The sequence below is a fragment of the Electrona antarctica genome (assembly GCF_951216825.1).
Source record: "Electrona antarctica genome assembly, chromosome: 21".
Classification (NCBI taxonomy): domain Eukaryota; kingdom Metazoa; phylum Chordata; class Actinopteri; order Myctophiformes; family Myctophidae; genus Electrona; species Electrona antarctica.
Window position 1 is genome coordinate 40,937,817 of NC_136802.1, and position 13,177 is coordinate 40,950,993.

The 13,177-nt window shown below is 44.7% G+C and overlaps 1 protein-coding gene across 1 annotated transcript in view; it reads left to right on the forward strand.

Annotated features, from left to right (window-relative positions):
* The window catches only part of LOC306913858 (leucine-rich repeat and calponin homology domain-containing protein 4-like), a 33,375-nt gene extending 21,823 nt beyond the window's left edge, over positions 1 to 11,552 (forward strand). The window contains exons 8-11 of the mRNA XM_079490672.1: positions 1,193 to 1,290; positions 1,910 to 2,047; positions 2,498 to 2,575; positions 11,367 to 11,552. Of these exons, the coding sequence (XP_079346798.1) occupies positions 1,193 to 1,290; positions 1,910 to 2,047; positions 2,498 to 2,575; positions 11,367 to 11,507 (455 nt within the window). The 3' untranslated portion in view covers positions 11,508 to 11,552. The remainder of the gene's footprint in view (positions 1 to 1,192; positions 1,291 to 1,909; positions 2,048 to 2,497; positions 2,576 to 11,366) is intronic.
* The last annotated feature ends 1,625 nt before the right edge of the window (positions 11,553 to 13,177 follow it).

Sequence of the window (13,177 nt, forward strand, 5' to 3'; positions counted from 1 at the left end):
CGTAAAAATGCGGCACAAATCTTTGGATATATATTCTTTCAGAGCGAACGTTTTTTTTATTTCGACGTCAGGCCTAAATGGGTTAAAAGTAAGGCTGTCAAAGTTAACGCGTTAATCGTGCGTTAACTCAACGTCCTTTTAACGGCGTTAATTTAATTAACGCGCGATTAACGCACGGTGAAGTTTGACAGAACGGTTGAGAGACGCATGCATCTGAATGCAGGCAGGCAGATTCCAATAGCCCCGCCTCTCTCTCATCCCCCCCCCCCACTCTCTCTCTACCATTCCCACACTCAGTCCGGACTCCGGACCGTCAGTACTATAGGGCTGCGCACAGTTGAGCTGTGAGCAGAGGCTGAATGCCTCCGTTCGGCTCGTTATTAATTAATTTGCTTCACAATGTGTTAGATCAGAAGCTCTTTGAAGTGGGCATTGGGCAAAAGCAAAACTCTGGCAGTTTTGGTTGACAAACATAGTTAGTTAGTTGTGGAAGCTTGATGCTAATCATGCTACACAGACCATGCTAATGAGTGCTAAAGCTAATGTTGACTTGCAGGAGAGAGGGGCAAGGGCTCTCGTGTGTGTGTGTGTGTGTGTTGAGTTTATGATTTTGTTTCCCCCTTCCATGGCATTTGCAATAAAGCAAGCATTCTCCCATGTTGAGTATTTAAAACTTGAAAAGACCACCAGTGGTCCCTGAGGGGATTCCAGGTGGCCCACAGCTAAATGATGGAGGGTTGGTAACCAAATGAACCCTTATAGATCTTTAACTCTCAAGAGTTGAATAATTGTTAAACAAATGCATTACTTAAAGTTAATTTACAAGAAGTCTACACAATTAGAGAACTTAGAAAAAATGTTATTTTGATCAACATACAGCCTGTTATCTCTCTCATCAATACAGTTCTTTAGTTTGGGTCTGGAAGGCTAAATGTCATCAAATGGTGGTCCGTGGCTCAAATGCAGAATAAATAATGGACCTTGATATGAAAAATCTTAAAAACCACTGATTTAAGGTATATTTAGAACGGATAAAAAATATGCGATTAATTTGCGATTAATCGGCGATTAACTATGGGCAATCATGCGATTAATCGCGATTAAATATTTTAATCGACTGACAGGCCTAGTTAAAAGTGGTGGAGTCAGTGAGTCCAGAACCACGCTGATACTGACTCTGTTGTCTCCTCAGGTTCTGGTCACAGCCTGGTGGAGTCCGGACGCAGTGAGTCCAGAACCACACTGCGCTCCCCAAAGGAAGACAGGCCAGACGTCATTCAGCTACGCAAGGTAGCATAAAGAAAATGTCCAACAAGTGTCCCACTATGAGTCGCCCATGCAGTGTTGATTTTGACAGCAATGTCGTTTTGTGTTTTGTTTTAGTCATAGTATTTTTTGAATCAAATTGAATGTACTGGTAGTTTTTGTCATATTTTAGTCAACTGAAAAGTTGATTCGAATCATGATGGTTCACGATATGGTTTTTCAGACAAACGACCGAAAATCCTTTTTTAGTTATTTCTCATACACAAATCCAGTATTTTCTTTCTCTTTTAAGAAATTCTTCTTTTCAATACACAGTAGCAAACTGAAAAAAAATGTTTTTCTTTTAAATCGATTATCTTACAAAGATTGTGTAGGCCTCTTCTCTTCTCTTCTCTTCTCTTCTCTTCTCTTCTCTTCTCTTCTCTTCTCTTCTCTTCTCTTCTCTCCTCTTCTCTCCTCTCCTCTCCTCTCCTCTCCTCTCCTCTCCTCTCCTCTCCTCTCCTCTCCTCTCCTCTCCTCTCCTCTCCTCTCCTCTCCTCTCCTCTCCTCTCCTCTCCTCTCCTCTCCTCTCCTCTCCCCTACATGGTTGCGCCCCTAGAGATGATTGACCCTCCCGTCTCCTCCTCTTCTGTATTCGGTCCAGACTCTGGAGTGTCGTCTGAAGGTGTCGTTACCAGAGGACCTGGGAGAGGCCTTGTCCAACGGGACCGTCCTGTGTCAGCTGGTCAACCAGATACGACCGCGATCCGTGCAAATCATCCACATCCCCTCCCCCGCTGTGGTCAGTACTAGTGTTGTAGTACTCGAGTCCGGTCTCGGTCTCGTCCATCATTTGACTCGGTCTTGACCCATTTTGACCTGAGATCAGATTCTAAAAATGTCTTCTACATCCTGACAGTTTTCTGAAAAAGCCATGTTTCTATGTCAGTGGTTCTTCGATTTTTCAAAAATAGCAGACCTACAAGCTCGTAGCGCGCCACTCGGTGGCGCGCTATGAGCTTGTAGATCTGCTATTTTTCAATAGCTAAAGCATAACATAATGCTAACACCAAAAGGGGTTCCCGCGTCACTACAATTCAATGAAATAAATGTATTATACCCATATTGTGCACTGCGGTCGCTTGCAACTTGACTTGCAACTGACTTGCATGGCAAATCATTGGTGTGTTTTGTTTGGGCCTTAGTCTCATGTGTTCATTTATTTTGCTGTCCCCCCCACCCTACCCCACAGCCAAAATTGAGCTCGGCCAAGTGCAGACTAAACGTGGAGAACTTCATCTCCGCCTGTCGCAGGCTGGGCGTCCCCGAGGTGAGTTCACTCCTGCCTCGTCAGCGCCCCCCTTTTTTGCTTTTGTCTCGAGCTTTACAAAACAATCGCCAATTCAGCCAGTGTTTTGACCACTTTTAGCGCCGATACATAGATGGCAAAAATGAGCAGATCTACAAGCTTCACATTGCAACATGAGCTTATAGTTCCACTTGAGTGTTTGCTGTTTTTGAAATAAAAGATACCAAAAGCAAGATTAATAATAATCAATTTCCCAGGCTAAAGTGGTTAAAAACGAGTTCACGTGTCAAATGTCTTTTTTCTTTGTGCTTCATGAATATTCATGTCCGTTTTGCTCCGCAACTATGTTTTATCGCACTGGTTCCCAAACTCTTCAGCTCGAGACCCTAAGGAGAAATTTGACGTTTGCCCCCCGGGACCCAAACTAGTAAAAACAGCAGATCTACAAGCTCACAGCGTGGCGCTTTGCGGCGCGTTGTGAGCTATTTTCACTACTTCTTAAACATTCTAAGTTATGGAATTCCTTAGATTTTCATGAAATTACAAAAAAAATATATATATACATTGAATTTTGATATAATATTATTCATGGGAACGTTTATTGAAAAAAGGTTTTGGAAATAACAATTGAAACAAAAACGCATAGGAAACAAAAAATAAAAGGGACCTCCATAGCAATGTGTCGGCGACCCGCCCGAGCACCCCTCCCTCCCCGCTGTTTGGGAACCAGTGTGTTTTTGTCATCGTGTGTCTAAATCTGCTCTGTTTTCTCCTTGTTGCTCCTCCTCCTCCCTGTACCTACGTTTGTATCTCCCTCCTCCCCCCCGCCTCCTCCATGCCTCCCTGCTCCTTCTCCTGCTCCCCCCGCCCCTCCCCGCCCTGCCCCCCTCCCTGCTCCCTCCCTGCCTACCTACCCCCTGCCTCAGACGGAGGTGTGTGCGTGCTCCGACGTCTTCCTGTGCAAGACGTCCGCCGTGCAGCGCTGTGTGTCCGCCCTGCTGGAGGCGGTCTCTGCTGCCCCCAAGAGGCTGGAGGAGGAGGAGGAGGAGGAGGAGACCTCCCCCCCCCCTCCGCCGCGGCGCCTCCCAGCACTCCTCGCCGCCTTCTCCTTCCTCCTTCTCGTCTTCTTCTTCTCCGCTGCTATCCACAGACTTCCTGCTCGTCTACGTGGCGGCCATGACACTGCTCTACGTGCTCTACTGTTACGTCCTCGGATAGAGGAGACTCCAACCCCCCCGTTCGTTACCTCCTCGGATAGTGGAGACCCCCCCCTCGCTCTCTCTCTCTTTCTCTCTCTCCGTCCCGCACGAAACGTAAAGACGACGGCGTGATGTCGTCGCCACGATCAAAATACCACTTTTGTGTCGTCGCGTGAACGATTTGAACCCCCGGCGTCCCTATTCTCGGGAGAACGTCTGCCAAAAAATAGCCGGTCCGCGCTGCGAGCTTGTAGACCGGCTATTTTTTGCGAGCGTGAAATAAGAGAGAACCAAATGCGCTCTTTTTACAGGTCCGTTTTATCAAGTATAAAAGGGTTTAAGTGGAGCTGAATTCGCGGCACAATAAAAGCTTAATTCATCCTAGCGTATGACGGAGGACAATTAAAAATTCCACGATACGATTATCGCAAGCGGGGTTTTTTTTAACGACATACACTAATAATAGCGATCATCGACCCGTCCCTAGCCAAAGCAGGCGTTTAGCCACGGCCTATCGCGCGCGGCTTCCTCATCGGAAGAGGAATGTGAGACACAAAGCCTTACTGCTCCCCCTACTGGCCACCGGGGACACTGCTGCTGCTGCTCACAACGCGTGCGTGTGCGCCGCAGACGAGGTACTCTCGTTGTTGTGCATAATGTCTGTGACGACCCGGAGATCAAATAGCATTGCAACACTTAATGCACACACGCACGCACGCACACACACACACACACACACACACACACGCACACACGCACTCACGCGACACAGCTGCAAACCCCACCAGAGCCATGTGAAACCCCATTTACACTTCTTCGTAGGACGGTGACACACGCCCCCCAAAATAGCTGATCTATAAACTCACCGATGGACTGTTTTAACCGTTTTCCACCCACCAAATGGCACATATAAGCTACTGCATTTTTCCCTCCTGGGGGGGGGGGTTTGTGGGGGTGTTGTGTTATTGTTAAACATCCACATTAACAAGAAGTTCTCCACAATAATGAGAACATAGAAGAATTGTTATTTTGATGAACGTTTGCCTGTTAGCTCTCCTAATGGTACCAACATCAAAACAGCATGGACCATGTTCTGTAGTTTTGGGTCTGAGAGGCTAAATGTCATCAAATGGTGGTTCCGTGGCTCAAAATGCAGAAATGGACCTTGATATGAAAAGGGTTGAAAACCACTGGTCTAGTTAACAGACGTGAAGTCCACATACATAACCAGCCCTACAGTGTGATGAGGAAGCCATTTCCGGGGGAACGGTTCCAAATGTGATGGAACCCATTCCTGGTTCCTCAATGTTGGATCCGGTTCCGAATCCCAACCCTAGTCGGACAGCGAGCAGGTAAAAAAAACCTTGAGCGCGAGAACAGAGGACAACATTACGGATAACTTTCCCCCCTTTTCCCCAAACACACAGACCTGCCTGCCTTAGCTTTAGCTTTATACTCGTCAATGCACAGCACGATTTTACTCCCCGACACCGTGTGCGCGGTAATGTAAAAGGAAACCTTTCAGGTTGTACGTAAGCCGCTTTAAAGCAGATGAGAGACAGAAAGACGACACAGTGCCTCTTTAACCCGGATGGATTGAACCACTCACAGAAAGTGTTTGTGTGCGCGTGTGTGTGTGCTTTGTTTTATATATAGAGAGAGAAACAGTATGTTACTACAATGTTAACTGTTGGCCAGCGGAGGGCAGCATTGTCACATGTGTTGTCGGCCTCATGGTTTTTCCTAAACGGAAGGTACAGAAAATCTTTTCTAAGCTTGTGTGTACACTTTTTTTTCCTTTTTTCTTTTTAGCTCGTTTTATGGCCCACCAAAGTTTTTTTTTTTTTTTGCTTCATGTCTATGTATAAATGTAAACAACTGATTTTAAATTATTTTTTGTTTTTCCTTTACTAACTTATTTTGTTTTACCGTATGTCCAGTCTGTTTTTTTTGTTTGTTTGTTTTTTGTCCTGCTGCAGTGCTTGGTGCAAAGGCCAGAGGCATTGGGGAATTAACTTTAAACCAACAGTTGTTAATTGACTCCTAAACCCTTTTTGGATCAAAGGGGTCAGTTTTTCTAAAACTGCACACAGGTAGACTAGCTGGCTCGACCAATAGTCGTTATCATTTAGAGCTGGAAAGACATGGGAGCTCTTAAAAGGTTTCTCTTTGTGTGTGCACGTGTGTGTGCACGTGTGTGCGTACACGCGCATGTGTGCGTGTCTGTGCGTGCGTGCGTGAGTGTGTGTGTTGTCAGATAATGTAACAATTGGAGGCTGGGGTTTCCTCTGCACTTTGCACCAACCTGCTCGCCGTCTCGCTTTATGACGTCTGAGGAGAATTGACGGCTGATTTATACGTTGTTTTGCGAGAAAAAGAAAACAGCCGATCTACAAGCTGACTATGCGTCAGCAGCGAGGACCAACTAATGTTACTATTAGAGTTATAATAACCCATTTTGACCTGAGATCAGATTCTAAAAATGTCTTCTACATCCTGACAGTTTTCTGAAAAAGCTATGTTTCCATGTCAGTCGTTCTTCGATTTTTCAAAAATAGCAGACCTACAAGCTCGTAGCGCGCCACTCGGTGGCGCGCTATGAGCTTGTAGATCTGCTATTTTTCAATAGCTAAAGCATAACATAATGCTAACGCCAAAAGGGGTTCCCGCCCCAAAATGGGATAATATAATCTTCGACATGTAGGACGCCGTCTTCACAAAGGCAGACACGAAGTCCAGTTGGATGTCGTGTCTTTGTAACTCTTCCTCAACTGTTCTGAGCTATACCTTCAGTCTCTGGGGATGTATAGGCTCTGTGTGCAACACCTCGTCTGCACAGGCAACGAGCGAGCGCTCTGACGGCGATATAGTGCGGAAAAACTGTCCTAATATGGAGCGTCAGCCATTGCGTTGCGACGTAGCCTGAACCAAGGACAGTCTAAGAAGGATGAGACGCGAAGACCGTACGGGCGACGCCATGTTGCTTTGGAAGGAAAAAAACATGCGCAGTTGAGACCAAGGAAGCTGAACGCGGAAGTGTTGGCAAAAATGTTCCCCCCGACCCCCATCAGAAACAAATTGCTCCAGGGACGCCCCCAGAAGCAAAGATTTGAGTTTAAAACGTCCATTGGCAAAGAATATAATTTATTCAAAGACACATTTTCACGATAAAAAAAAAAAAAATCAGATCTACACCCGAGGGCCGCTCTACGAGCTTGTAGATCATAGAGTTATCATATATCTAGAGAGCCCGCCTGCACTTCCAGTTTTGACCACTAACATCAACGTTGCCCGGCCCGTTCTGGGGGCTTTGTTGTAGATCTGCTATTTTTCAACGGCTTAAATTTAAATTAATGATTAAAAGTGTTTAACCCATTTTGGGGCGGGAACCCCTGTTGGTGTTTTAAGCACTATGTTATACTTTAGCTATTGGAAAATAGCAGATCTACAAGCTCATAGCGCGGCACCGAGTGCCGCGCTACGAGCTTTTAGGTCTGCTATTTTCAAAAAATCGTGAAAATGTGGCCCAAAATCTTTGAATATATATTCTTTCAGAGCGAACAGTTTTTAACTCAAATCTTTGCTTCCCTTCCATCCCTGAAACAACATATTTTCAGATGGGGGGGGGGGGGGGGGTCCGTGGCCAATTACATATATTTTTGGGCGTCCTTGACATGAAATATTGAGAACCACTGATACAGAAACATGAGGCCCGAGTGGCACGCTACGAGCTTGTAGGTCTGGAGGATTTAGAAGATTTTTTTAAATTTTTGAGGTCAGGCCTAAATGGGTTAATATCAATTTATTACGGTGGTCAACGGTGTCCTGTATATGCGCTCATATAACACTCCGGTCATGCACCGCTACTCCACACCAACGTATCTATCATACTAATCTAATCTAAATCCGTCGTGCGATGCTGCCTCGCAAAAACAACGTATAAACCCAGCATTTACAAGTCGGAACCAGACCTCGGAAACCGCCCAGAGCACTGCTTTATTCTCACGTTGTCATGTCTTCTTTTAAACGGGCTTCTATTTTTTTTATATAACCCCCCCCTCCAAAAACTCAAAAAGCACGTGACTTTTAAGGCCCGGTTCTTGCGAGCGAGGTTATCTGTAGTCACAGAACTTATAGCGGCTTCTAGAAGGTTTCAGAACCCGTAAGAGAGCCAACTAATGTCGCCCAGAAGAGCCAATCGATTGGTTAAAAAAAAAAAAAAAATTGATATCCCAACTAAGATCGTTTCTTGATTGGATTACATTTAATATTTTAATTTAATGTGGGATTTCCACAGCTATGCCGTCGCGTAGAGAGAACCCCTGAACTCTGTCTCACAAACGAAAATTAAACTTTGTAAACGTTTTAAATCAAAAGAGTTTTATTATTTTTTAAAAACACACACTACTACACCACAAACCACTGGCTTATATTCTTGACCGATGTTCGCAGCACACAAATACTGTTTGTATTTTGTAATATTTATACGATACCCGATGTATTTAATGAGAATGAGAATTCCGGAGTTTATACAGATCTATATGTAAAGTTTTTTCTCTCTCTCTCTCTCTCTCTCTCTCTCTTGCTGTAAAGAAATTATTAAAAAAAGGATGTTTGACCGTAGACTGTTTATGTGATCTGTGTGTTTACGATACGATGCGATAAGATACGATACAACTTTATTGTCAGCTTACACTGAAATTTGCTTTGCGTCCATGACGTCACCGTTCAAGAAACAGACAAGCCATAGACGTACATTACAGAATGGTAGACATTACAGGACAAAAATCACAGAAACAATCAGGAAACGAGAACATATCCACTGGTTTAGCGATTTTGGTTTAGAAGCAAGACAGACTTATGTACAAATGAGTTCTTTAGTCTGTTTTTCTTACGTGTTTGTACATAAAATGTATAGTATGCAACTTTGCCCTTTTGTTCTGTGGCCCTGTTGAGCAGCCTACAAGCCCATTCACACTGAGATAGTGCTCCGTGTGAACTATAACATTAAAATTATAACTTACAATTAAATATATAGTATAGTTGCACCGGTCAGTTCATACGGGTGTTTTTTTGGTCTATCAAAATAGACAGTAGAGCCATGTTTCTGAGAGTTAAACAACACCACAACATGCGTGCTTTTTTTTTTTTTTTTTAAAGCATTGACCACACTCCTCCAGTGCTGCTGGTACAGAGGGAAATGATATGATGGGTAAAATGTGCGTTTTTATTTTGTTATGGGGGTGCCGAAGGGAAAGGTTACACACAATGCCTTTTACGCTTGACTGTGCACTTAACGTTTATTGTTGTCCAAGCAGCCTCCGCCAGCTGTGCTCCCCCTGCTCTGCGCTTGTTGTGTCTCCCCATGGCTCTCTCTGTCTCCCTCTCTCGTGCTTTTGTTTTTACAAACAGCCCTTTTTCCACGTTTATGAACCCATGTGTGAAGAAAGCTATTGGTAAGATTGGCTTCTTTTGATTTCACTAACTAGCTACAGGTGTGCCATTCCAACTCTGCACGCTTTCCTGAAACATTCCTGAAGGTTTTCTGAAAATGCATCTCTTCCCTGCAGGTTTTATTCACTGAGTGATTAGCCTAATGCTAATTGTACTGTTTTGCTACTGAAATTTGAAAAGTGTCCAGCAGAGGAACTATCTATTCAGGGAATCTGAATATAACCCATATAGGTTTTGACGTCGAAATAAATAAAAAGTCTTCTGAAAGAATATTATTATATTCAAATATTTGTGCCACATTTTCACGATTTTTCAAAAATAGCAGACCTACAATAGATCAATAGACAGTAGATCTGCTATTTTAGCTAAAGTATAACATAATGCTTAGTTAAAACACCAAAAGGGGTTCCCGTCCAGAATGGGATAATTAGCATATAGGCTATCAACAATCTACTGAATTGCCAATGGCAGAACATGTGCAGTTCTCAAATGGCACATCAGTAACTGTACTTAGTAGTTTACATTAGATATGTGGTTTTGATTTTTGAACTAGCTCTGGTCCATCATGGCATTAGGAGTCAACTGGACCAGAGCTATAGTTTCCAACGCGACCTGTAGCTCTATGCGTACACTCTGTTAGTTTTCAGGATTTCAAATTTGAACGCGGCAGATCTCACAAGCTCTGTAGGCCAACGCGTTTCGAGCTTGTGGAGGGACACTTCACCCTTTTTGCAAAACAATATACAGTGGGGTCCCATATCTTTCTTCCTCAGTCTCAAAGTGACATTTATCAGAACCCAGAGGTACCTCTGTTAGACACACCCACAGACCCACCCCCAGATTCTCTCTGTTATTGGCTGGGTTTCACATGAACACATGTGGTGTAAGGGCCGATTCATACTCCTATTTTAGAGCCGAATAAAAGTGGGTTGGGCTCTGTAGAGCCTACAATGTGACGTCATTTGAGGTTCGGGGGGGGCGGGGACCGTCCTAAAGTCGGCTCTTCGGTGCTACTGAGAATTTCTGACGAGCCGAAATCATTTAGGCACTACAGCGGTAAAATAGGACGTATGAACCGGTCCTAAGACTTGTAGACTTTTTGTATTTGCTGTCAGTATATTTAGTCATATTAATTGTAGTCATCTTAGCTTACAGTTGGAGGCCATCGATATTGTCCTTTTCTTTTTGCTGAGGTTTGCGTGATCTGCGCAAAAGGACAGTTAACCCATTTTGGGCGGGAACCCCTTTTGGTGTTTTAAACATTGTTATAATTTTAGCTATTGAAAAATAGCAGATCTACAAGCTCATAGCGCGCCACCGAGTGGCGCGCTACGAGCTTGTAGGTCTGCTATTTTTGAAAAATCGTGAAAATATTTATTTCAGAAAACTGGAGGATTTAGAAGGATTTTTTTAAGTTTTGAGGTCAGGCCTAAATGGGTCAAATGATAAGGGACAATATCGGTGGCACCCAACTGTAGGTTATATTTAGTTTTTGGCAGTGTTTTAGTCGACAAAAAAATCAACACTGGCTTCTCCCTGTCTGTCGTCACCTTCATGCTGCTGTGGTTGCCATGGTGATGGTCTCTGCATGCTCTTAATGTATACATGGTGGTCCCCAACATCAGGTCCGGGACCCCCCTGGTGGCCTCGGACCCTATACAACCCTACAAACCAGTGGTTCCTAAAGTGCGGTCCGGGGACCCCCAGGGGTCCTTGAGGGAGTTCCAGGGGCTCCCCAGATAAATGATAGTTTGGAACCAAATGGACCCTTATGGGTCTGTAACTCTGAGAGTGTACAAATGGAACCAAATGAGGTCCATTTGGTTCCATTTGTACACTCAGAGTTAAATTAACATTGGTTTTACAATATAAATTGCGGGTCCCCCAGAGATAGAAATGCCATCAAATGGGGGTCCGTAGACTAATGCAGGTCAAACTATCTCACAACGGGTAAGGGCTAGTATATATAATCACGAGAAAAAAGAATAATAATCTGGATTGTTTTGAGACCGATTTCGATATGCTAACGATGATATTGTGCATCTCTAGTATGGCGCCCTGAGGCGCTCAACCATATGGGGTTGAAGTGTGTGTCTGTGCTGCACGACGTCCCGTTTCCTCTGCATGTCACATGACGTCTGACTCCTCCGCCCCACCAGGAGGCGCTGTGCCCCGCCCAGCTCATCCTAGAGGAAGAGGGTCTTTGTCGATTGGCCCAGACGGTGGATGCTCTGGTGGAAGCCCCACCCCCGACGCCACGCCGGACTTCCCGCCAGGACTCCTCCTCCTCCTCCCGCTAGGACTCCTCCTCCCGCCAGGACTCCTCCTCCTCCTCCATCAGACCGGCTCCGCCCACCAACGGGATCCCGTCGTAGTTCCCGTCGACGTTGTTAATGGAGAAAGAGGGCCTTTCTCGGCCCCGCCCCGCTCCAATTGTTTTTACATTTTGTTTAGGAACCAAGATGGCCGCAGCACCAGGAGGGGGTGGGGCGGAGGGGAGCAGGGCGGGGTCGACATATGCCCTTACTGGGCTGCATTCACACATTCAAGACACCTGTCTTGTGTCTGAACACAGCTTTGATGGATGTGTTCTGCCCCCCTCCCCCATCAAACAGAAATGGTTGGTCAAACCATTGGGCTGCCATTGGAGATGCAATTGGAGGCTGGAGCGGCTTTTAAACACAGGTGTCTTGAATTTGTTATGATTATTACGCTGATTATAGATGTTTATAAACGAGAGCTTGTTGCAGCTGGCAGCTCATCCAATGACTGAGTCATTCTTATTTTGTACCAAATGGGTTCACAGGTTTATTCCTACTAACGACAACATTACATGTTTAATTAAGACAGTGGTGCTGACTTTAGAGATTACACGTTCACAAGTCAGATCTACAAGCTCACAATGGAAACAAAAATGATCCCCTGATGGGAATTTCACAAGTGAACTTGTAGACTTCCAGTTCGCGCCGCGCTGTCGACAGAACATGCATTAGGCCTAATAGTTAGGGATGCACCCATTTATACATCGGCCATACATCGTTGATCGTCATCGGCCGATATTGCCAGCAGTCAATGTTTATGTCCTTTCATAAATCTATATGTGATTGAAAATGTGCTCATTAAAAGAGATCGTGAAACTGGGCCATGGCTCAATGGTCCAGGCACCTTGGCTGGTAATCCAGTCTGGCAGTGTGCCGCGGGTTCGACTCCCGATCCCGATGGCCTTTACTGCATGTCTTCCCCCCCCATCTCTCTCCCCATTTCCTGTCAGCCTACTGTCTGGCCCTCCATAAAAAATATAAAATAAAGGCGAAAGCCACAAAAAAACATTAAAAAAAAGAAAAGAGATTCAGATTGATGACTGAAGGACTTTATAGGGGGGAGGGGGGGGTTGTTACCAGTTTATCTTTTAAACCCGGGTTCTGTTTTCATGGAGCACAAGAAGGGTGGGTGTAGACGTTATTAGAATTGGTCCATTTGTTCATTGTTGGACATTTTTTGAGCTGGTAATTTTGTTTTTTGCTTGCTTGTTTGGTTTCGCCAAATGCAAGTTTATGTTCTTAATTATATCTGTCTGAAAACATAAAAATCCATCCATCCAGTCATCTTCAACCGCTTATCCGTATAGTTGGGTCGCGAGGACAACAGCTCCACCAGAGAGCTCCAGACTTCCCTATCCAGAGCAACATTAGTATCTTCGTCCTGGAGGATCCCGAGGCGTTCCAAGGCCAGTGAATCCATGTAATAGGCCACTCAATCTAAGGTTTGAACAAAAAAATTAGCAATAGTAATTGTTCAAGGTCTTTTATGAATCTTAGGGTCATCCAAATAACATATAAAACATTGAAAGTTGGGGTACCATTAACAACATAAGGCTACATTTTCATTCTTCTTTAAGTAGCACTAGACCTGTATGTGCCCGTCGCAGTCGGCCACCGGGCTACTTGGGAACGATGCAGCTTGGAAACCT